Here is a 20,179-nt window from a genome sequence, read left to right as displayed (position 1 = left end):
TGCTTTGGCTCTCTTCCACTCTAACCTCTTTTTTTTTTTTTTTTTTCCTTCCTTTCCCCCATGGGTTTCTGTTAAGTTTCTCAGGATCCACATAAGAGTGAACACATATGGTATCTGTCTTTCTCTGTATGGCTTATTTCACTTAGCATCACACTCTCCAGTTCCATCCATGTTGCTACAAAGGGCCATATTTCATTCTTTCTCATTGCCACGTAGTACTCCATTGTGTATATAAATCACAATTTCTTTATCCATTCATCAGTTGATGGACGTTTAGGCTTTTTCCACAATTTGGCTACTGTTGAGAGTGCTGCTATAAACATTGGGGTACAAGTGCCCCTACGCATCAGTACTCCTGTATCCCTTGGGTAAATTCCTAGCAGTGCTACTGCTGGGTCATAGGGTAGGTCTATTTTTAATTTTTTGAGGAACCTCCACAGTTTTCCAGAGTGGCTGCACCAATTTGCATTCCCACCAACAGTGCAAGAGGGTTCCCGTTTCTCCACATCCTCTCCAGCATCTATAGAAGAGACATTTTTTTTTTAACACTCTCTACCATATAGTGGTTTTTCTTCCATTGATTTCGATTTCTATTTATTATTTTCCTCCTTCCTTCTTTGGCTTTATTCGCTTTTCTTTTTCTAACATCTTGAGTTGAGTGTTATGTTCATTGCTTCGCTGCTTTCTCTGTCTCCAGCACATACAGTAAGGCTACCATCCTTCCTATTGTTGCCTTGGCGATCTATATCCCACCAGTTCTGATGAGTATTTTCACCATTGCTCAGTTCTAAATATTTACCAATTTCTAGTTTGAGTTTTCTCTTTGACTCATGAGTTAGAATGTGTTTTGTAATTATTAAAAGTATGAGGACTTCCCTAGTTATTTTTTCATTATTGATTTCTAATCCAGCTTATAGAGAATGCAGGCTGTATGATACAGATTCTTGTAATTCTATTGAGATTTTCTCTGTAGTCTAATGTATGATCCATTTTTATAAATGTTCCATGTGTGGAAAAGAGTATGCTTTAGTGTGTGGTATATATGCATGAGATCAAGCTTGTTAGTTGTGTTCTTTAAATCTTTTAACACCTAACTGATTTATTATCTATTCAGTCTATCAATTTTGAGAGGTTTATGTGGAAATGTCCCTCTGTGATTTTAGATGTTTTTTTTTTCTTGTAGTTCTAGCAATTTCTTTGTTATATATTTCAAACTTATACTATTAGGGGCATACAAATTTAGAATTACAGCATCCTGATAAATTGAACATCTTTATTAATGTGTAGTCATCCTCTTTATTTTTAGTAATGCTTTTTGTCTTGAAGTTAGTTTTTCTTAATATTTAATATAGCCATATCTTCTTTATTTACCCTAATATGTCTTCTTTCATCATTTTACTTGCATTCTTCCTTACTCCTTGTTTTTAGAGGTTTCTCTTATAAAGACTTTAAAGTTGAATTAAAAAAATTTTTTTTAACGTTAATTTATTTTTGAGACAGAGAGAGACAGAGCATGAACGGGGGAGGGGCAGAGAGAGAGGGAGACACAGAATCCAAAACAGGCTCCAGGCTCTGAGAGGTCATCACAGAGCCCGAGGCAGGGCTCGAACTCAAGGACCACAAGATCATGACCTGAGCTGAAGTCGGACGCTTAACCGACTGAGCCACTCAGGCGTCCCTAAAGTTGAATTTTAAAAATGTAGTCTAACAATCTGAATTTTAACTGGACAGTATAACTCACTTGTGTAGATTGTGAATATTGTTAAATTGAATTCATTTATACCATCTTAGTTTTTTTTTAATTTTTTTAATGTTTATTTATTTTTGAGAGAGAGAGAAAAAGGGAACAGGGGAGGGGCAGAGGGAGAGGGAGACACAAAATCTGAAGCAGGCTCCAGGCTCTGAGCTGTCAGCACAGAGCCTAACGCTGGGCTTGAATCTACAAACTGAAATCATGACCTGAGCCAAAGTTGGACACTTAACTGACTGAGCCACCCAAGTGCCCTTATACCATCTTAGTTTTTGCTTTCTATCTGTTATAATTTTGTTTTCTCCTTTTGTTCCCCTTCCCCCCCCCCCTTTCTTTCTTGCCTTCCTTTGTGTTGATTTTTTTCCCTTTTATTATTCCTTTTATCCTTTCCACTCTACTAGTTTGGAGATTACACACTTTATTTCAATTCTGTCAGTGGAGACCTTAGAAATCATAGCTCACATATTTAATTAAAGTCAATCAATATCTTATAAGAGGACACTAGGGCCTCTTTTGTCTCCTGTCCCAGATGTACCCACTGCTCATTAAAAATCATGATTCAAAAAAACAGACATTGCCAGATACCCTCAAACAAATGCCAGGCTCCAGAGTTTTTTTTCTATAGATTCTCGCTTATAATTTTTCTCCTCTGAGAAATTCCCTTACTTTGCCTTACTAAGCCATGCATTATAGAAAGACAATTATTGTTGTACCCAACAATTATTTTTTGGGGGAAGAAATCTGTCTACAAACTTCTGATCTACATGTTGGCACAGAGTTGTCTTCCCCCAGTCCTCTACTTCCTACCCTGTGAACTGGACCCTGTTCTTGTTCCTGAGAACTTTCTGGCCTCAGGTTGCTGTTTAGATTTTCTCTATCCCAACCCAAGTTTTAAAAGTTTTGTCCTGAGGAGCGCCTGGGTGGCTTAGTTGGTTCAGCCTCTGACTCTTGATTTTGGCTCAGGTCATGATCTCAAGGCTCATTCAGAAGATTGAGCTCCATGTCAGGTTCTATGCCGACAGCTTAGGGCCTGCTTGGGATTCTCTCTCCCACTCTTTCTGCTCCTATCCTGCTTGTACACTCTCTCTCGCTCTCTCTCTCAAAATAAATAAACATTAAAACTTTGTGCCAAGGTTTTCCTCTACCTATCTCCCCTAACTCCTTGCTCCGAAGTAGGATTTGGATTTATCTCCATGCATATTTCACTTTGAGTTTAGCTATGATGCTATTAAACATAACACAAGCCAGTTAGGGAAAAAATAAGTATAAAAGAAAACTCAACTCTCACCTTTGATGACTCACCAACTAATGACTCCAGTGCCTGCCAGGAAATATCCAAAACAGGGTGTATTAAGTTGACAATGCCTCTAAAACCCTTCACCTGAGTTGAGGAGGCATTCTTCCAATACAGTGATTTTTCTTTCTAAAACTAGTAAATCATGTTTTCTATTAGCCCAGTGGCTCTGAAAAAGTGGGAATCTCACCATCATCCAGCCTAATAATGTAAAACCTTCAGTGGGTGGGCTGGAGTGGGGGTCCATAAATATTCAGAAGGCTCAATCCAATTCAATTAGATGAATACTTGAGTTCCTACAATATTCTAGGCAGTGGTCTAAGGACTAAGACAGAAATAAAGGTGAAAAAGACACAGCCTCTCCTCTCAAAAGAAAGCTTTTGAGGCAGAGTTCCACAAGGAAAGGACAAAGAAATAGTGGATGGCTCATATAGCTGAATGACCTTTTTTGACCCCTAGACTTGGTCCCCTGGTTGTGTGAACTCCATACTTGTATTATCATTATCTCCACTTTCTTTTGTCATAATTGCTTGTTTCACATCTAATTTCCCCACTATTTTGTAAGCTCTCTGAAGGCAAGTCCTCTGTTTTGTTCTCTACTCTGTCACCAATACCTGTAACATAGCATCAAATAGAAGATGAATGTATATTTGTTGAGTGATTCAATGAAATTGGTAAATTTTATGACTGAACTGGGCCTTGAGGATGCTGTACCAGTCAGAGTCCCCATAGGAAACAGATGGGATGCTCTAAGAAGGTAGCTTGGAGAATTTGGTGAAAGGATTATTTACAAAGAGTGGTCAGGGTTAAATAAAACCCATAAGGGATGCTGACCTAGGACTGGCAACAAAGAGAGCCATTACCACTCCTAGGCCTAAAAGGCAAAGAAGAAAGCAGCTATAGCTGCCGGAAAGGGTCACTGGAAGAGCTGTGGCTATTTGTGGAAGCCAGGGAATCAGCTTCTTGCTGGTGCCTCTCATATCCTATTGGGCCTCCCTATGGCCAAACCCAATCATAGGCTAGAGGGAAGGTATGATTTGTTAATGTAGTCCATAACAGCCTTCAGGGCCACAGTATAGGGTAGAGAAAGGTGAAGATTTATGTGGACTGGTAAAAGAGAATTTTAATGTAAGTACTCAAGATGTCAACAGGCAGAGATGCAGTGCAGACATTCCAGGTGAAAGAGGATGTGAGCACTCCAGTTTGGGTGGCATGTGTGTGTGTGTGTGTGTGTGTGTGTGTGTGTGTGTGTGTAACTTAAGTTAATTATTGGCAGATAAAGTTGGCAACCAACTGGGGAAGGTCCTAAATATAAGGCCGAAAAGAGACTGACTGTAGTTCATAAATGGGGATGCCTTGGGAACCAATGGGCAGGAAAGCAGGGAGACTGGAGTTGCACCTTAGGGAGATGCTCCAGAAAAATGTAGAGGTGGACTTGTATAAAAACCACTGCGGTGAAGAGAAGGCTGGGGAAGAGGTGTAGTCCCGGGGACAGGTGACAAAGATCATGGCCACATGATGATATCCCAGTCTCTGAAATTCTCTGGAAAGCACATGGTGGATGAAGACAAGCAAAATTCCCAGTGAAAAGGCCAGAGGTCCATTTTAAAACCAGAATATTCTTTATGTCATGATCTCACAGCATACCCAGGGGAGACAAATCTGTGTGTTTACTTTGGTAGGAGCGAGAAGCATGTTAACAGAAACCATGACATTTTAGAACCAGCTGAAGCTGGTGAGGAGCACATGCTTTGAGAGCACCAGGTGGATGTCAAACTCATGGATTAAGGATAAAATCAAGGAGTTGAAAGAATTAAAGTCACCAATGGTGGATGGAAGATGAATTAGAGTTGTGTACATTAAGAAACAGGAAAGGACATTTAGTTCCAGCAGACAGAGTATGGCTCACTTGGGGCTGTTTTCCTCAAATCCAGGGCTTCTTAAAGACACTACATGATGCCTGACAGGAAAGATTCCAAATTCCACATTGCAAAAATAGAAGCAAGATATACTTATGGATGCCCTCTTCAGGCCTCCGAAATTCCCTCTCAGTCTCAGACTGAAAGAACTTGTCTGCCAGATGGGTGGGAATTTGGCTGCCTCCTCTTGGAGCTAGAGCATTAGGGAAGGCATTTCCTCAGAGATCATCGAAGTTCCCACGAACATTTTATAAAACTAAAACAGCACCAGAAGATCCGATATTACCAATAAGAATGCTGATAACCACAAGGAGATACGAGGTGGGCCTGTTGGCTGCCTTGCAGCCTTGTCTCTGCAATTCTGAGGAGACATTTTATCAGTGACAGCTACTAATCTAAAAGACCAGCACTGAGGGAGAGCCTGGATTTCAATTTCTGAGAGCACCTGACATATTCTTATGGGTGGAGGGAATGTTAACTATCCCCAGGGATAAATTGCAGTCTCTTTTGACAGGTATATGAGCTCTGAACAGGGAATCATCAAATGCTTTTTAGAAATAGAAAGCTGGTAGGAAGGAGCCTGCTCTGAAGGCCAACATTCACCCCCTGGAAATAAACCACAGCATTATCAGGCCAGTTCACTGTTAGGAAATTATTTCTAAGGGAGGTTTGGAATTTAAGGATGCGAAGACATATCCTGGAGTATGCCAGCCAAGCAACTGGACCTATGTAGGGAGATATAGCCGAGAACATAGGGATTAGAGTCAGACAGGCCTGGGTTCAAATTCAAACTCTTCTGCTTAACAAATGGGTGACTTTGGGTGAATCACATAAGGCTTTTCAGCCTTAGTTTTCTCACTCATGAAATGGGGCTACTGAGATATGAGAAATTCTGGTGAAAATTAGTAAGCATTCAATTAATACTTTATTATAGATGTTATATACCCATCATAAGCATGACCCAATATATACACAGCAGTTTGATCAATTAAATGCAGCTTGGAGCGATTAAAATTCTAATTTAATAAATTAAAGTTCTGGCAATTGTTCTTAAAGATGAAATTGCTGGACTCTGATGTCTATTCTATATGACCCTACCTTAACTTGGTTTGGATTATTTTTCCTTCTCCTCCCTCCTATCCCCTTCTTTCTACTCCTCTCTGAATCTTTTCTATAAACATTCATCTCAGAAAATATTTTCCAGCTGTGTGACTGGGTGAAGATGGTCCAATGAATATTGTAAGAAATACCCAACCTGCCCCATACTGTTCCCAGCAGATTCCAGTCTTCACAGAGATCTCAGTAATGACTGTGGTCTGTGCAGGATATTGGAACAAGATTGAATACCTGCTAATTCCTGAAAAGATGGGTGGGCAAATACACACAGATTCTCAAAGCTCCCTCTTATTTTAGGTTGACTCTCATTCATATGTAATCAGTGGATTTTCATGTACACAAATTAAGCAATTCATGTAATGGGAAGTTTTTAAAAGACATTTGAAAGCTTTGGAAGTTCAAGTCTGTTATTTCAGTGAATACGCTGGCTGCCGCAATGTTGCATGAAGGATGCACTAACAGGCAAGCAGCTGTGGAAAATCCATTCCTCCTTTATAAACAGATCTTGAACAGTCTGGGGTATGCAATTTAATTGCAATGGAATGTATTACAGACATTCCTCTGATCATAATTGTGGGGTTAGAAAAGAATGTTATGGTCTAAACTTATTCCCTGCAAGAAAATGGTCTCCCTAGAATCTATAAAATCTAAAAATAGATTTAAAATTTAATTAAAATTATTTCTTTGAGCAACATTATCAATGAAAAAACATTATTGCCAAACAATTAAAAAATCAGTTCATGGAATTTGCAGACATTTAATTTTTGTTTTCAAAAGGGGCAGCTTTATCTCTACCGTATTAAATCTCATTGAAAATTAGGGTGAGAAGCAGCTAATTAATAGCTTCCTAACTCATAGCTCTCCAGAAGAGAAAGCAACTTATAAACAGGAAAGGAAAAAAAAAAAAACAGTAAAAGAAAGGAAAGGACTGAGCAAGGCAAGAAAGAGAAGGGAAAAACGTCTCCAATCAAAACCCCATCAAAAGTATTATAATTTTAGTTTCTACATTCTTAATTTATCCAAGAATCGCCAAGTCTGTGCTAAAAAATTACAGGTATAAGCCTGCACCTTCCATCTCTTTGTAAAACTTGGACTGGCTGCTGGAACAACTTTGACCACATAGCTTATGTCAATACCAACAGACCTGGTGAAACCCCAGTTCACATATACCTAAACTCTGTGATAACGATTCATCTTTCCATCAAGTTGAAGAACTATATAGCAATAGCAAGACTAATTAATCACTGCTGCATTAAGCTGATACTACAGGCTTTCCCAAAGTGGGAATAATAAGGATACCATTTTGTTGAGTGCTTCCTGTGTGCCTTAGGCTTTATGGAGATTATTTCATTTAATTCTCCCAGTGACCCCAGGAGGGAATGATCATCATATGTCATTAGAGTCTGGATTCAAATCCGGGTGTCTCTGTTCTAAAACCCATGCTCCTAACCAGTTTTCTGTACCTTCTCTCACTGCCCTATCCCAGGTATCTGTAACTACTTTCTCCCCAGTGGGAAACTATTTGCACGATTTACTCCATTCACTGCTCTGGTCCCCCCAGTACTCATTTCTACCTCATGACATGGAGATAGAAATTCAAACTGGAGGTATCCTTGACCATGAAACAGAGTGAAGACTTGAATTATGTTAATACAGTGGCAGCGACTATCTACCAGAAGATGAACAGCAGAGCCCCATCTGTCACCAAGTCCCCTGCTGTATCTGGACGATACTCTCACAGCTGGCCAATCCTCCTGAGAGTTCCTCGACCATTCTGCCTAAAACTCACACCTTCCCTCTGATCACTCATTATCCTCCTTTCTATTATCTGAAAGTATATTATTCTTATAATGGTTTTATTATTTGCTGCCTATCTTTTCCATTGGAATATAAGTTCCCCAAGAGCAGAACCTTTGTCTTTTTGTTCCAATTCCCAATGCCTGGCATATAGTAGATGCTCATTAAATATTTGTTGACTCACTAAATGGATAAATGAAAGAATTATTAAATATCAAATTGGACAAAAGCTGAGATGAATACTGGCTTCATCCTCCTTTTCTACAGCAACTTTTGGTAAGGCAATCCTACTTTCTGGGGATTCTACTATCAGCTCTTTCCAAGCAGGTTTTCATTGTCAAAGACATATGATATTTCATACACAGGCTGAGATCTAAATGTCCTCTTATGGACTACACAATATGTTCCTATACCTTTCACCACTGTTACAGAAATTAACCACAACTTGAAAATAAGGCAAAAAGATTGGCAGCACATCTTTTCAATGTCATTCAGGAGCAAAGTCCACCTAACAACTGTCTAGGAAAATGTTCTTAGTTTGACTCACTGTTTACTATTGATTAAAGGTCACAGACTTAGTGAATTTATATTTTAAATTGTATATTTTTGTCTAGTAGAGATGAAAATGATTTCTGTCCCAAAGAATAGATAATCCCAAACATTACAATTTATTGGCCACTAGGATATTAACCAGTTTTAAAAATCTAACCTAGCAATCTTATCCTAATATTTCTTTATTAAATTGCACACATTTAGTTTCTCATATGCTCTGTAAATTGGTATTAATATCTTACTGATTTCCTCATTGACTAATTGAATCAAATCTTTGACATGTGTTTATTTTGTATTTGCATGAAAATTATAATTTTTACCTTTTAGAAAATTATAGCTTAATACCACCCATCTATAAATCTTAAAAGAACAATTGCATTCTCATGTCTCAAAGGATAAGTTTCTCACAAAGTCATCATCTGTAATTTTATCCATGAGTACTTTAATATGCAAGAGCATTGAGCAAAATGGTTACCAACACAAGACCTGGCCTTCTGTCTTCTCCCCGTGTGGTAGCAGATGGTCTCCGGGAATGAGGAGATCATGAGGAGAATAAGTATAAATTTTACACACATAAACACACAAACATATATATAAATATAGGTGTACATATAGATGTATACATATATAAAATATATAGAGAGTCTATATCTATATCTATATCTGTATCTATATCTGCATTTGTATCTGTATCTATATCTATCTATATCTACATATCTATCTGTGTGTATAATATTGGGCTTGTCCTTAACACTTCCTGACCCCTTAATATCCTTATTTCTTTCTTGAACTGCCTTCCAACTTTCACATGACAGTCATGATCTTACCATTTAGAAAATTATAATTTAATACCATCTACCTAAAAACCTTCAAAGAACAATCACATTCACATGTGATAAGGTCCTTATCTTTGAGTTTATGATTTTAGGTGTGTACATGTGTATTTATATCTTCATATATAGCTATAAAGAAAAACCCACACCACCGTCCTTCTATCTGGTTTTGGAACACAAAATGACATTGACACTTCTTTGGAGAGGGATAATTTTGAATCTTACTCATTTTTACATATTGGTCCCAATTTATTATTCTCCCTTTGTCCACACAGAACTTATCGTCCACTCTTCTTTCATGGCCTGATGTCAGTAAAATTCCCACCTATTTGAGCTAATGTGACTCCATGTAATTGCTTTTCTGCAGTTCTCTCCACACTTGGGGAATGATGCTCACTAAGAAAACATCAGTAAAGATTGTTTCTGACAGAGCACACTGTGAGAACATTCAATGTATATGGGTCTTTGACTTGAAAAGACTCTGAAGATTGTTTCCAGTGTGGTGTTTATAATGAAGGTCTTAAAATCATCACAGGTTTTCTATGTGCTCAAATGAACAGATTATGATTTCTGGCTACAAATACAAAGAGGTTACAAATCCACTGTGCAGTAGAAGGCAGGTGTTGCGATATAAACCTGTGCTTCTGCTCATCACCTCCCATTCTGTTGGCAAAGGAATGAGACAAATTGGAAGTATTACCTGGACATGCTGTTGTAGACCTACTTCCCTTTACTGAATATTGATAATTCTGTAAGGCTGGTTGACAGGAGTACTGCAGGAAGGCCTGGGTGACATGAGGGAGCTAGAGCCACAATTCTGTCACCCACTATTCAATGATCATGACATTGAAAGCCAACTGGTTGATAAAAATATGTCCATTCATGAGAAAGATCATAAGGAAGACTCTATGAACCTCTGACCAATGATTCTCACTTCTGCATGGCCAGGATAACGCATTTATAAAATCCAAGGTTTATTATTAAGGACTTAAACACATAGTTGATAGGTTGAAAAAGAAATGATGGCTTTTGTAAGAGGAAGCCTTGGCCTGCTTTTACAATCTTTACAATCTTTAAAAAGGTACCAAAAAAAAAAAAAAAAAGGTTGTAAGCAAAGGAAAAGGAGGTATTTTACCTATTCAAAGAACCTTTGATTAAACTATGCTACAACCAAAAAGGTTGAGTTGCTGTAGAATTGAAGACAATGTTTTGCTGTGCATAGAGAACTAACTGGCTATGAGACAAAGACCAGAAGCAACAGGTATTTCTATACAAGGAAGCCCACCTGAGAATTGGTATCATTATTTGGAATTGGAATCAGTCTTGAAAACCTGCAAAGACCTTCCAGCTACACTGTGGATCTCCATTATCTACCCCCTCCTCCCAATAAGGAGGACAGGCTAAAATTGTCCCTTTTAGGTTACCTAATATACATTCACAGCTGATTAAGCCATACTGATACACAGAAATCAGACTACTTTAGAGGGCACACCTATTAATTTTAGGTCATGTCAGGGTGGGCAGCCAAGGCCTCCACAAAATTCCTCTGGGGGCCTTTGTCAGAAGCAGAATTATGGGCTGGATGGACCAAGAGTCTACACTGAGATGGGCTTTTTCCATTTCCAGATAACCATAGTGTCAAAGTCACAAGAAGCTATGCGATGGAAAACAGGAAATAAATACATAAAAGAAAGTGTTACTACTAAAAGCAATCCCATCTGAAAACAGGCTATATTAAAAATATAATAAAATTTAAGTACTAATGAATAACATGCATCATGTCCAGAAACCAGGGGGCAGGTTTGGAGGTAGCTTAGGCCAATGAAGAAAATTGATCTGGGAATGAGAGTCTTTTGATTTCTTTCTATTCTTCATATTCATTTATACATCAGACAGCACAAATTTATCCAAAATAGGTGTGTCCATGATTTTGTGTAAGGCATGTGGTTACAAAAAGACGACAAACTACTTGGCTAACGCTGCAAAATATCAGTGAAGCTTCTTCCACCTTAGCTTCTGAGGGAAGGACAAGGAGAACAGGCATATGGTGAATAATTCTGGCCTTAAGCCATAATCCTTGAAAACACAGCAAAATTAGATGTTGGTAAAAATTTTGGTGAATATTGGCTCAGTTATTGAGCTTTTATTTTATTTATGCAAATAGGCTTTTTCATTCTTGGTCACCTGAGAGGTTCACATTTGGCAGCTAAATGCAGTCTCTTTAGTTGACTATCTGCTAAAAGGACGATTTTTTTTTACATAAAACCTTCTAAAATATAACCTTCTAAAAATTATTATTCAGTGAATAAGAAAAAATAGGCCAAACATGAAAAGCTTTCTGAATTCCAAAACAAAAGAAACAAATGTTTAAGAAGGAGCCTGGAAATGAATATGCTTTTAATGCAAACACATTTCACTTAAAGTAAAACATCAGTTCAAGGCATATCCATTAAATGCCAACACTCATGATAAGATCCTGGCCCATGGCAATCCACTAATAGGGAATCTACAAGGCTGAGGTACAAATTTTACATTTAAATGTAGCTAAATTTCCAATGCTATTATGGTTGACCCTCATTAATGTAATTTTTAGGACAATCCTCATAATGAAGAAATAGTGATTATTCTCAGTAGCCACCCAAAATATAATTACAGCACATTTGATTAAATGCTTCTGTGGTGAGATAAACTGCAATTTACACATTTCTGTGTTCTTTAAAAAAAAAGGCTGATGATGATAAAGGAAGCTAATGCTACTTTGTGGGGTAACATGTTATTAGCTGTTCCATCATTCATACTCAAACTCCAGAATTATCGGGTAAGGTAAATGGTGCTTGAGATTTGCTGCTACAGACCCTGAAACAATTCCCAGCACAAACTTTATAAATAACACCAGGAGTCCTGCTGTTTCATCTGAGTCATTTTTCCGAAAGCAGCTAGAATTCTTGACAAAGGTGTAAGTATGCTGTCCTTTACTAACTAATTAAACTGGTAAGAAGACGGATTCTGAAGGATATGGAACATGAAGCATGAATTTTTTCTTGCTTACTTTCATACAGAAGAGGTAACAATCGTCCAGTTATTGTAACTAGTGGAGTGACTACTCGAGGTGATCACAACAACATTTACAGTGCACTCAGCGCTGCAGAGCAAGGCAGACACTAGGGATTCTGCCAAACATGACTTGGATATAAGGTTTTGAAAAGGAGATCATATTCACTCATCTGATATCTCCTGAGCTCCTACTGAGGTCCAAGTACCTTGCTAAGCCCCGGGCAAACGATGTTGGGCATAACTTAAATGTGTCTGCTCTCATGGAATTTCATGGAACCTTCAATCTAGCAGAGTACATCTGCAGAAATGAGATTAACGAACATAAGATTACATCCCAAACTGCTTGGGATTCCACAGATGAAGCTTAAAAAGGAAAAAGCCTCATTCTCCCCAAGTTACTGATTTTACTGTGGTAAAGACTATTTAGAAGCATGTTGGAGGGTGACAGAGGCTCTTTCACTACGGGCATGGTGCAGACTGGGAAATGGTATTCTTCCTTATTGTCTCTGGGATATTGGTTCTTTATAATGATATATCATTTAATGATGAAAAAGGTAAAAAAAAATCATAACCATAATTGTAGCCAGGATTTACTAAGTGCCATGGCCTTAACTAAACATTTGACATTCATTATCTTATCAAATCATCGTAATGCTTCTGTAATTATTATTATCCTCATTTTATAGATGAAAAAACTTGGGCTTAAAGGTTATGATGATGATTAGAAGTGTAAGAGTCTGGTAAAAGGATCTGTAGACTTTTGTACCTTGTGCTGAATTCATCCCTTCATCTTTTTTTTTTTTAATTTTTTTTAATGTTTTATTTATTTTTGAGACAGAGAGAGACAGAGCATGAACGGGGGAGGGTCAGAGAGAGAGGGAGACACAGAATCCGAAACAGGCTCCAGGCTCTGAGCTGTCAGCACAGAGCCCAACGCGGGGCTCGAACTCACGGAACGTGAGATCATGACCTGAGCTGAAGTCAGATGCTTAACCGACTGAGCCACCCAGGCGCCCCCATCCCTTCATCTTAAAGATGAAGACCACAGGTCGGGGAGTCTTGGCTGCATGGAGTGATGTGATAGGGCAAGTCTATGAATGTGCCTCCCTCAGAGTACCCATGCCCACACGACCACCCATCTTTTTTCCCCAGGGAACGTCTACTATGAACATGTGTTTTTTGAAATTCCTTCTATTAGATTCAATAATAGAATGTCTGACTCGTACATCTCTAAAATTATATCCTTCCCTTGCTTCTAATTCAACCTTGCATGTGTGGTAACAGACCTCTAATCCCATTTTACTTATTTAGGGTGCAACCCACTCTGTCTGTGGTCAGTGGATTGTCAGTGGAATAGCTACTGTTCATCCCTCTTAGCTTTTAAGATCACTTCTGTCTGTGGAGAAATACCTCATCTCATTGAAAGCTTTCTTTTCACATAAATCAGGGCTGGGATGGAACTTCTCTAGTCCAACAGTCAAATGAGCCACACACCCAACAAGTTTGCCTCATTTTGGCTGACTGGAATTAAAAATTTCCCCAGCCCTGTGGGCTCTGGGAATTGTTCAATCTCCAGCTCCCTGATAGCTGTTCTTTGCTGAGTGTTATAGAATTTTACCCTATACATGCTCAGCTCAGTATGTAATAAAAGACTCAAAGAGAACCTCATGAAGATTTCTGGATCTCTTTTTCTGTTTATCTCCCTCTTCTCTGGTACTCCATCCCGTAAACATAGCTGCCTCAGACTCCCCGAACTCTAGTCTCTGCCTTTGCAATTTAGCAAGACTACTGTGTTATGCTTGGGTTTCCTCTCCCTGCTCCATGGCCTGAAACGTGTCTCCAGTCAGAAAACTGGGGCAATCATAGGAGTCATCTTTTGTTTTCTTTACCTCAGGGATCATAGACCTCATTTTCCTTTGTCCAATGTCTGAAATTAGCTGTTTAATATATCGTGCATAGTTTTCTAGTTTGTTTGTTTGTTTTAACAGCAAAGGACAAGTCTAATACCAGTTTCTCTCTAATGGACTGAGGCAGATATTAGCTTCTTTTCAAAAATTAAACACAAGTCATTTATTTTTTGTTTTTTAAATTGAGATATAATTGGCATACTTACCAGCTTCTTGAAGGTAGAAAATATGTCAGGTGCTGCTGTTGCTCCTACATTTCAGCACCCAATAGTTGCTTTACTTCTCAATATAGCAGACAAGTATTATATATGGCAGGCAAGTTAGTAGCACAAATTATAGAGCCAACTGCACTAAGTTTGAATCCTGATCTTGCATGTATCAGCTTGTAGTATATGGAAGGACATTTTACCTCTCTGTGCTTTGATATACCCATCTGTAATATAGGATTAATAATAATTGTAACTATCTTTTTGGCTTGTTTGAGCTTCAATGAGCTAATGAGGTAGAATGCTGCTTGGCATATGGTAACACTCAGTACAGTTGCTATTATTAATATTACTATGAGTCATTGCCAAAAGGCCAGTTAGCATATTCCTGTACAACTGATCCTTCGTTGCTTTGAAATTTCATGCAGATAATCAGAGTGAGTTAGTCAACGAAATCACATGATATCGTTTCATTGTTATAATAAGGAATTATGCACCCCATTCCTCCCAGCCAATCGTAAGTAAGTAACATTAAGTTCCTAGGCTGAGAACAAAAGATGTTCACAAAAGCCACATCTTAGGATACAAGGGGATTATAAATGCACGTTGCTTTTCATCTTTCCATCCAGATTAGCAATGAAAAGGCATATGTGTTCTGCATTTCTAACAATTAGATTTTACTGGAACTGCACTAGTGGCAATAGATCAGTAAAAGAACATGGCAGTGAATTGGATTGTAAAGTGAAGACTCCTTTTATAGAGCAAATGATGGCCCACTGATTTATCTATGCCATAAATCTGGAGTTTCGGATGTAGGGTCTGTAAAAGGGCTGTACCTTGGCCAGCGTTACTTTCAAAGATCAGGCTTGGCCTCTTTAGACAGCTGCTTTCAGACACATTAAGAGCTATTCCTTTGGGGAGATTCTCCCTGGAGCTTTGATGGGGTTCTTAGGAAAGAGGAGGTCCCAGTATTTACACTTGCTAGGCAAAGATTTGAAAATCACTTGTGTGTATGCTTAACTAGCCTGGATATCAGTCATACGTCCGAGAATCAAATACAAATTAAAGTTTTAACATAAACAAATATCCTTGGTATTTGCTCTGCAAACCAGTCCATGTGCTACCACCATGACTGTTCTTCAGCCTTAGGAATAGTCCTTCCTTATGTGCCTGACCCCCCCCCCCCCCCGTCTTGGTCCTGGATTAAAATGGCCAGTTGTCAGGTGACCTCAGCAGAGATGTTGGCATCATCTGAAGTTCATGTCTTATAAATATTTAATGGTAGTCTTCAGAGGATAAAGGGATAAAGAAGCAATTAAAACTCACACTCCTGACTGGATACTGTGATTAAATTCAATTCTGGTGCATTATTTTAGTTTGATGTAGTACCACGGTGCAGGGGTCTGTATGCTATCACTGATCTAAATAATCCCCCACTGATGTACATGAGAGATATAATATCAGAGAATAACAACACATCAGTCATCATTTCTGAATTATCTAACAGCATCCACCTTATGAATAATACTTTGAATTTAAATAATCTTCCTTTCATAAAAGATCAAAGCCTTTGTTTTTTTAGCTATCTTAACAGCATTTCTGTGAGGAAAGAAGGGGATGGATTTGTATTCCCCTGTTTTTAGAGTATGAGAAACAGAGAACCAGACAGAGTAAAGCATGTGCTCGGGATCATATACTAATACAGAACTTAAGAGAAGCCTTAGATATTGGAGCACCAATCTGTAACCTTTCTGCGGCATCAGGGTTGGTAAAGTATTTTTGTAAGGGGCTAGAGACTAAACATTGTAGATTTGGCAGGTCATATAGTCTCTGTTGCAACTTAACTATTCAACTCTGCTGTTGTAGCATAAAAGCAATCATAGACAGTGTGTAAATGTAAATGAATGAGCATGACTGGTTATGATGACTTTGTGTGTGTGTGTTATGTGTCTGTGTGTGTGTGTATTTTACAAAAACCAGATTTAGGTATAGGCCATAGTTTATTAACACCAATACTAAATCATGGCCCATGTTAAATACTGCCTCAAGCTTAGGGGCCACTGTATATGACAGCAGAAAGTGACATTTGTACATGCTTCCTCCAGTATCTTCACAAGACAAATCTTGATCATCACAAGATGCATGCTCTACAGGCTGTAAACAACTCTCCATTTTATATACGAGGAAACTGAGAGGCTAACTCATTTATCCGAGGCTGCATGGTTGTAAATGAAGCATGAAGACTATAGCATGAGTCTCCTGACTTCTAATCTTTCTCTTCTGCTAGCTGTCCCATGGGAAATTCTTGCCTCTACCTGCATTTTCAGGTGAGGAAATTCTAGGATCTGGGGAGGTTGAATGACTTGTCTGGGGTCAATGACCTGTTAGTAACTGTGCCAAGGCTAGACACACCATCTGTTGGCTTCCAGACTAGTCTTCATTTGTGAACATTTACATTATTTTGAACATTATTGTGAACATTTTCCAGGAAAAAAAGGTTTAACTAGAGAGAATGATGGTATGTCCATTGTATTTTATTTTTTTAAACTTCCTGAAATGAAACTATTTTATAAACAATTTCTTTGATGTACCAAATAGTATCCAGACACTGAATAATATGTTTTGATTCACTTTATGTTTTTGACTATTTTTTAATGCTTATTTATTTATTTTATTTTGAGAAATATATATATATGGAGAGAGAGAGAGAGACAGTGCAGAGCCTGTTTGGGATTCTCTCTTTCCCTTGACAAAAATAAATCAGTCTGGATTATTATTTCTACTCATTAGTGACAATAGTGTAATCTATCAATTAACCTAAGACACATATGAGTAAAGAGGGCTTTAGCTTCCAGTGTAACAGAAGGCATCTGCTCAACACAGAAAAGTATCCACAAGCTACCAGTGATCATCAGTTCCTAGACTCAACAGAGCATCTAGTTGCCAGCAGGGGATCCAAGCCTGCGAGGTACTGCCATGTTTCCAGACTCTGGATCTGGACCATAGGCCAAATGACACCTTCCCGAGATTTCTTAGGCCTCCTGCCATTTCTACCTTCCTCTGACAACTCTGGTTTTGCAAATTTGGGCTGACTGAGAAGACCTGCTCTGGATTTCCCAGCTTTGGGGGGAAGGAGTTTCTGGTGGTCCCATTAAGAATCCAAGTCCCTCAAAGGTTCTTTTGTTACCCATAGAATTAACATTCCTGCCAGGGGCTTCGCTTACATCACAGGTGTCAGCCACTCTCCCTGCCCTGCGGAATGTTAAAAAGTAAATACTAGAAGGATTCACATAGTCCAGCAATGGAACAGTTGCTAATACACTAGCCAGGGCTAAAAACCGCAAATGACTAAAAACTTTGGAAAAAGCAATATGAAGGGTTTTCAGACTTTTCCTACAGGAACACTCACGACTGAAAGCCTTATTCTAATTTTCAGTTACATCTGGTGACTGTTTATTTAAGACCTTGGTTAGAAAATTCAGTTTAAATATGCATCAGTGAATTCTGTTGCCATTACAGGCTGGCCAAACCCAGTAATGAGTCTGGCTGGCTTTTATTTTAAAGTCTGAATTAGCATATGCAGGGGACAGTTTCCCTAATTGTCAGATCATCCTATGGAATTCAACACCCAACTTCCTTAGGGATAGATCTACCCCTGTCTACACTCCCCTAGGTCACCAATAATCTGCAATTCTGGAGACGTTGATGTCTCTCTTTTTCTCCATAATTCTTACTCTGGCCTTCACTTATTCTATTTCCTTGGTTGAGTCCATTACTCAAGTACATGTCATCGCTTTTCCTGTCTCCTTTCTTCTCTTCTGCTTCTTCCTTGACCCTTTCTCCCTTTCCAATTTATCTCCTGTCAACCTCACCCACTTTTCTTTGTTATTCTCCTTTTAATTGTCCTTGTCTTAATTGCCTAATTTCTTTTCCTCTTTTGCAACTTGTTTCCTTTTTTCCACTTGGAACTTCTTTAAGCATTTTAAAAACCAATTATCACCATGTTGCTTCATTTTTAATAAACTTGATTTTTAAAGTGGAAACTCCATTTCCTTAGTGTGCTATGGCAGAGAGGTAGACATAAATTAATTAGAGCTGGCTGAGATGGGGAACAGAAAGCCAGTCTGAGTTCTGTGCCAGAATGAATATGAAGCAGGTGGCAAGGAGTATGAACACATACCTATATCCAGTTTAGCACACACTATACTCACCAAATATATACAGCCTGTCTGTGCCCAGAGAAAAATAAGTTTCTCTTCATTGAATGCCAAATGAAGGCTGTTAAGTCAGGTCCTGGTGAACCGTTTTTCTAAAATTTTTTTGTTGAGGTCTAATTGACATATAACATTATATTGGTTTCATGTTTACAACATAATGATTCAATATTTGTATACATTGCAAAATGATCACTGCAATAAGTCTAGTTACCATCTGTCACCATATGAAGTTAACTTTTAGGATTTACTCTCCTGGCAACTTTGAAGTCTGCTCTACAGTATTATTGATTATAGCTACAATGCTGTATACTACATGCCCATGACTTATTTATTTTATAAGTGGAAGTCTGTACCTCTTGATCCCCTTTACCCATTTCACCTACTCCCCAAACCTCCTTCCCTCTGGCAACCACCATTCTGTTCTCTCTATCTATGAGTTTTGTTTTGTCTTGTTTCTTTGCTTTGTTTTTTAGATTCCACATATAAGTGAAACCATATGGTACTTGTCTTTCCCTGTCTGACTTATTTTGCTTAGTATAAGTCCCTCAAGGTTCATCTATGTTGTCACAAATGGTGGTATTTCATTCTTTTTTATGGGTGAGTAGTATTCATTACATATAAATATATATATATATAAATATAAATATACATATATATGTATATAAATATACATAAATATACATATATATGTATATATCTCACATATTTTGTATAAATATATATGTATCTCATATCTTCTTTATTCATTCATCCTTCAGTGGACAATTAGGTTGTTTTCATATTGGCTGTTGAAAATAATGCTACAATGAACATAAGGGTACATATATCTTTTAAAATTAGTGTTTTCATTTTCTTCGGATAAATATCAGAAGTGGAATTGCTAGATTACATGGTAGTTCTATTTTTAAATTTTTGAGGAATCTCGATACTGTCTTCCATAATGAATGCACCAATTTATACTCCCAGCAACAAGGCATGAGGGTCCTCTTTTTTCCACATCCTCACCAACACTTGTTATTTCTTGTCCTTTTGATAACAGCCATTCTAACAGGTAGTGAGGTGATATCTCACGGTTTTGATTTGCATTTCCCTGACGATTAGTGGTATAGAGCATCTTTTCACGTGCCTGTTGGCCATCTACCTGTATGTCTTCTTCGGAAAAGTGTCTATTCAGATCCTCTTCTCATTTTAAAAGTCAGAATGTTTTTTTTTAAATGAGTTCTTTCTATAAAAACATAGAAACCCTTAACCCCTTATTGGATGTGTGATTTGCAAATATTTTCTCCCATTCAAGGGTGTCTTTTCATTTTGTTAATGGTTTCCTTTGCTGTGCGGTTTTTTCAGTTTGATGTAGTCCCACTTATTTATTTTTTGCTTTTGTTGCCTTTGCCTTTAGAGTCAGATCCAAAAATTTATCACCATGACCAATATTAAGTAGCTTGCTGCCCATGTTTTCTTCTAGAAATGTTATGGTTCAGGTCTTACATTCAAGTCTTTAATCTATTTTGAGTTAATTTTTGTGTATGGCATTAGA

The 20,179-nt window shown here is 38.1% G+C and overlaps 1 protein-coding gene across 5 annotated transcripts in view; it reads right to left on the bottom strand.

Moving 5' to 3' along the window:
- The window catches only part of CPQ (carboxypeptidase Q), a 465,818-nt gene that overhangs the window by 108,758 nt on the left and 336,881 nt on the right, over positions 1 to 20,179 (bottom strand). Inside the window, exon 8 of one of the 5 annotated variants that reach the window (XM_040494048.1) lies at positions 3,039 to 3,071. The exons of the other annotated variants lie outside the window; for them this stretch is intronic. Within the exon in view, the coding sequence (XP_040349982.1) occupies positions 3,049 to 3,071 (23 nt within the window). The 3' untranslated portion in view covers positions 3,039 to 3,048. The remainder of the gene's footprint in view (positions 1 to 3,038; positions 3,072 to 20,179) is intronic. 5 annotated transcript variants of the gene reach the window in all.

The sequence above is a fragment of the Herpailurus yagouaroundi genome, unplaced genomic scaffold (genome assembly GCF_014898765.1).
Source record: "Herpailurus yagouaroundi ecotype Mexico unplaced genomic scaffold, PumYag 186, whole genome shotgun sequence".
Lineage (NCBI taxonomy): Eukaryota > Metazoa > Chordata > Mammalia > Carnivora > Felidae > Herpailurus > Herpailurus yagouaroundi.
Note: the sequence above shows the minus strand (reverse complement) of the source record. Positions and strands in the feature narration are given on the sequence as shown.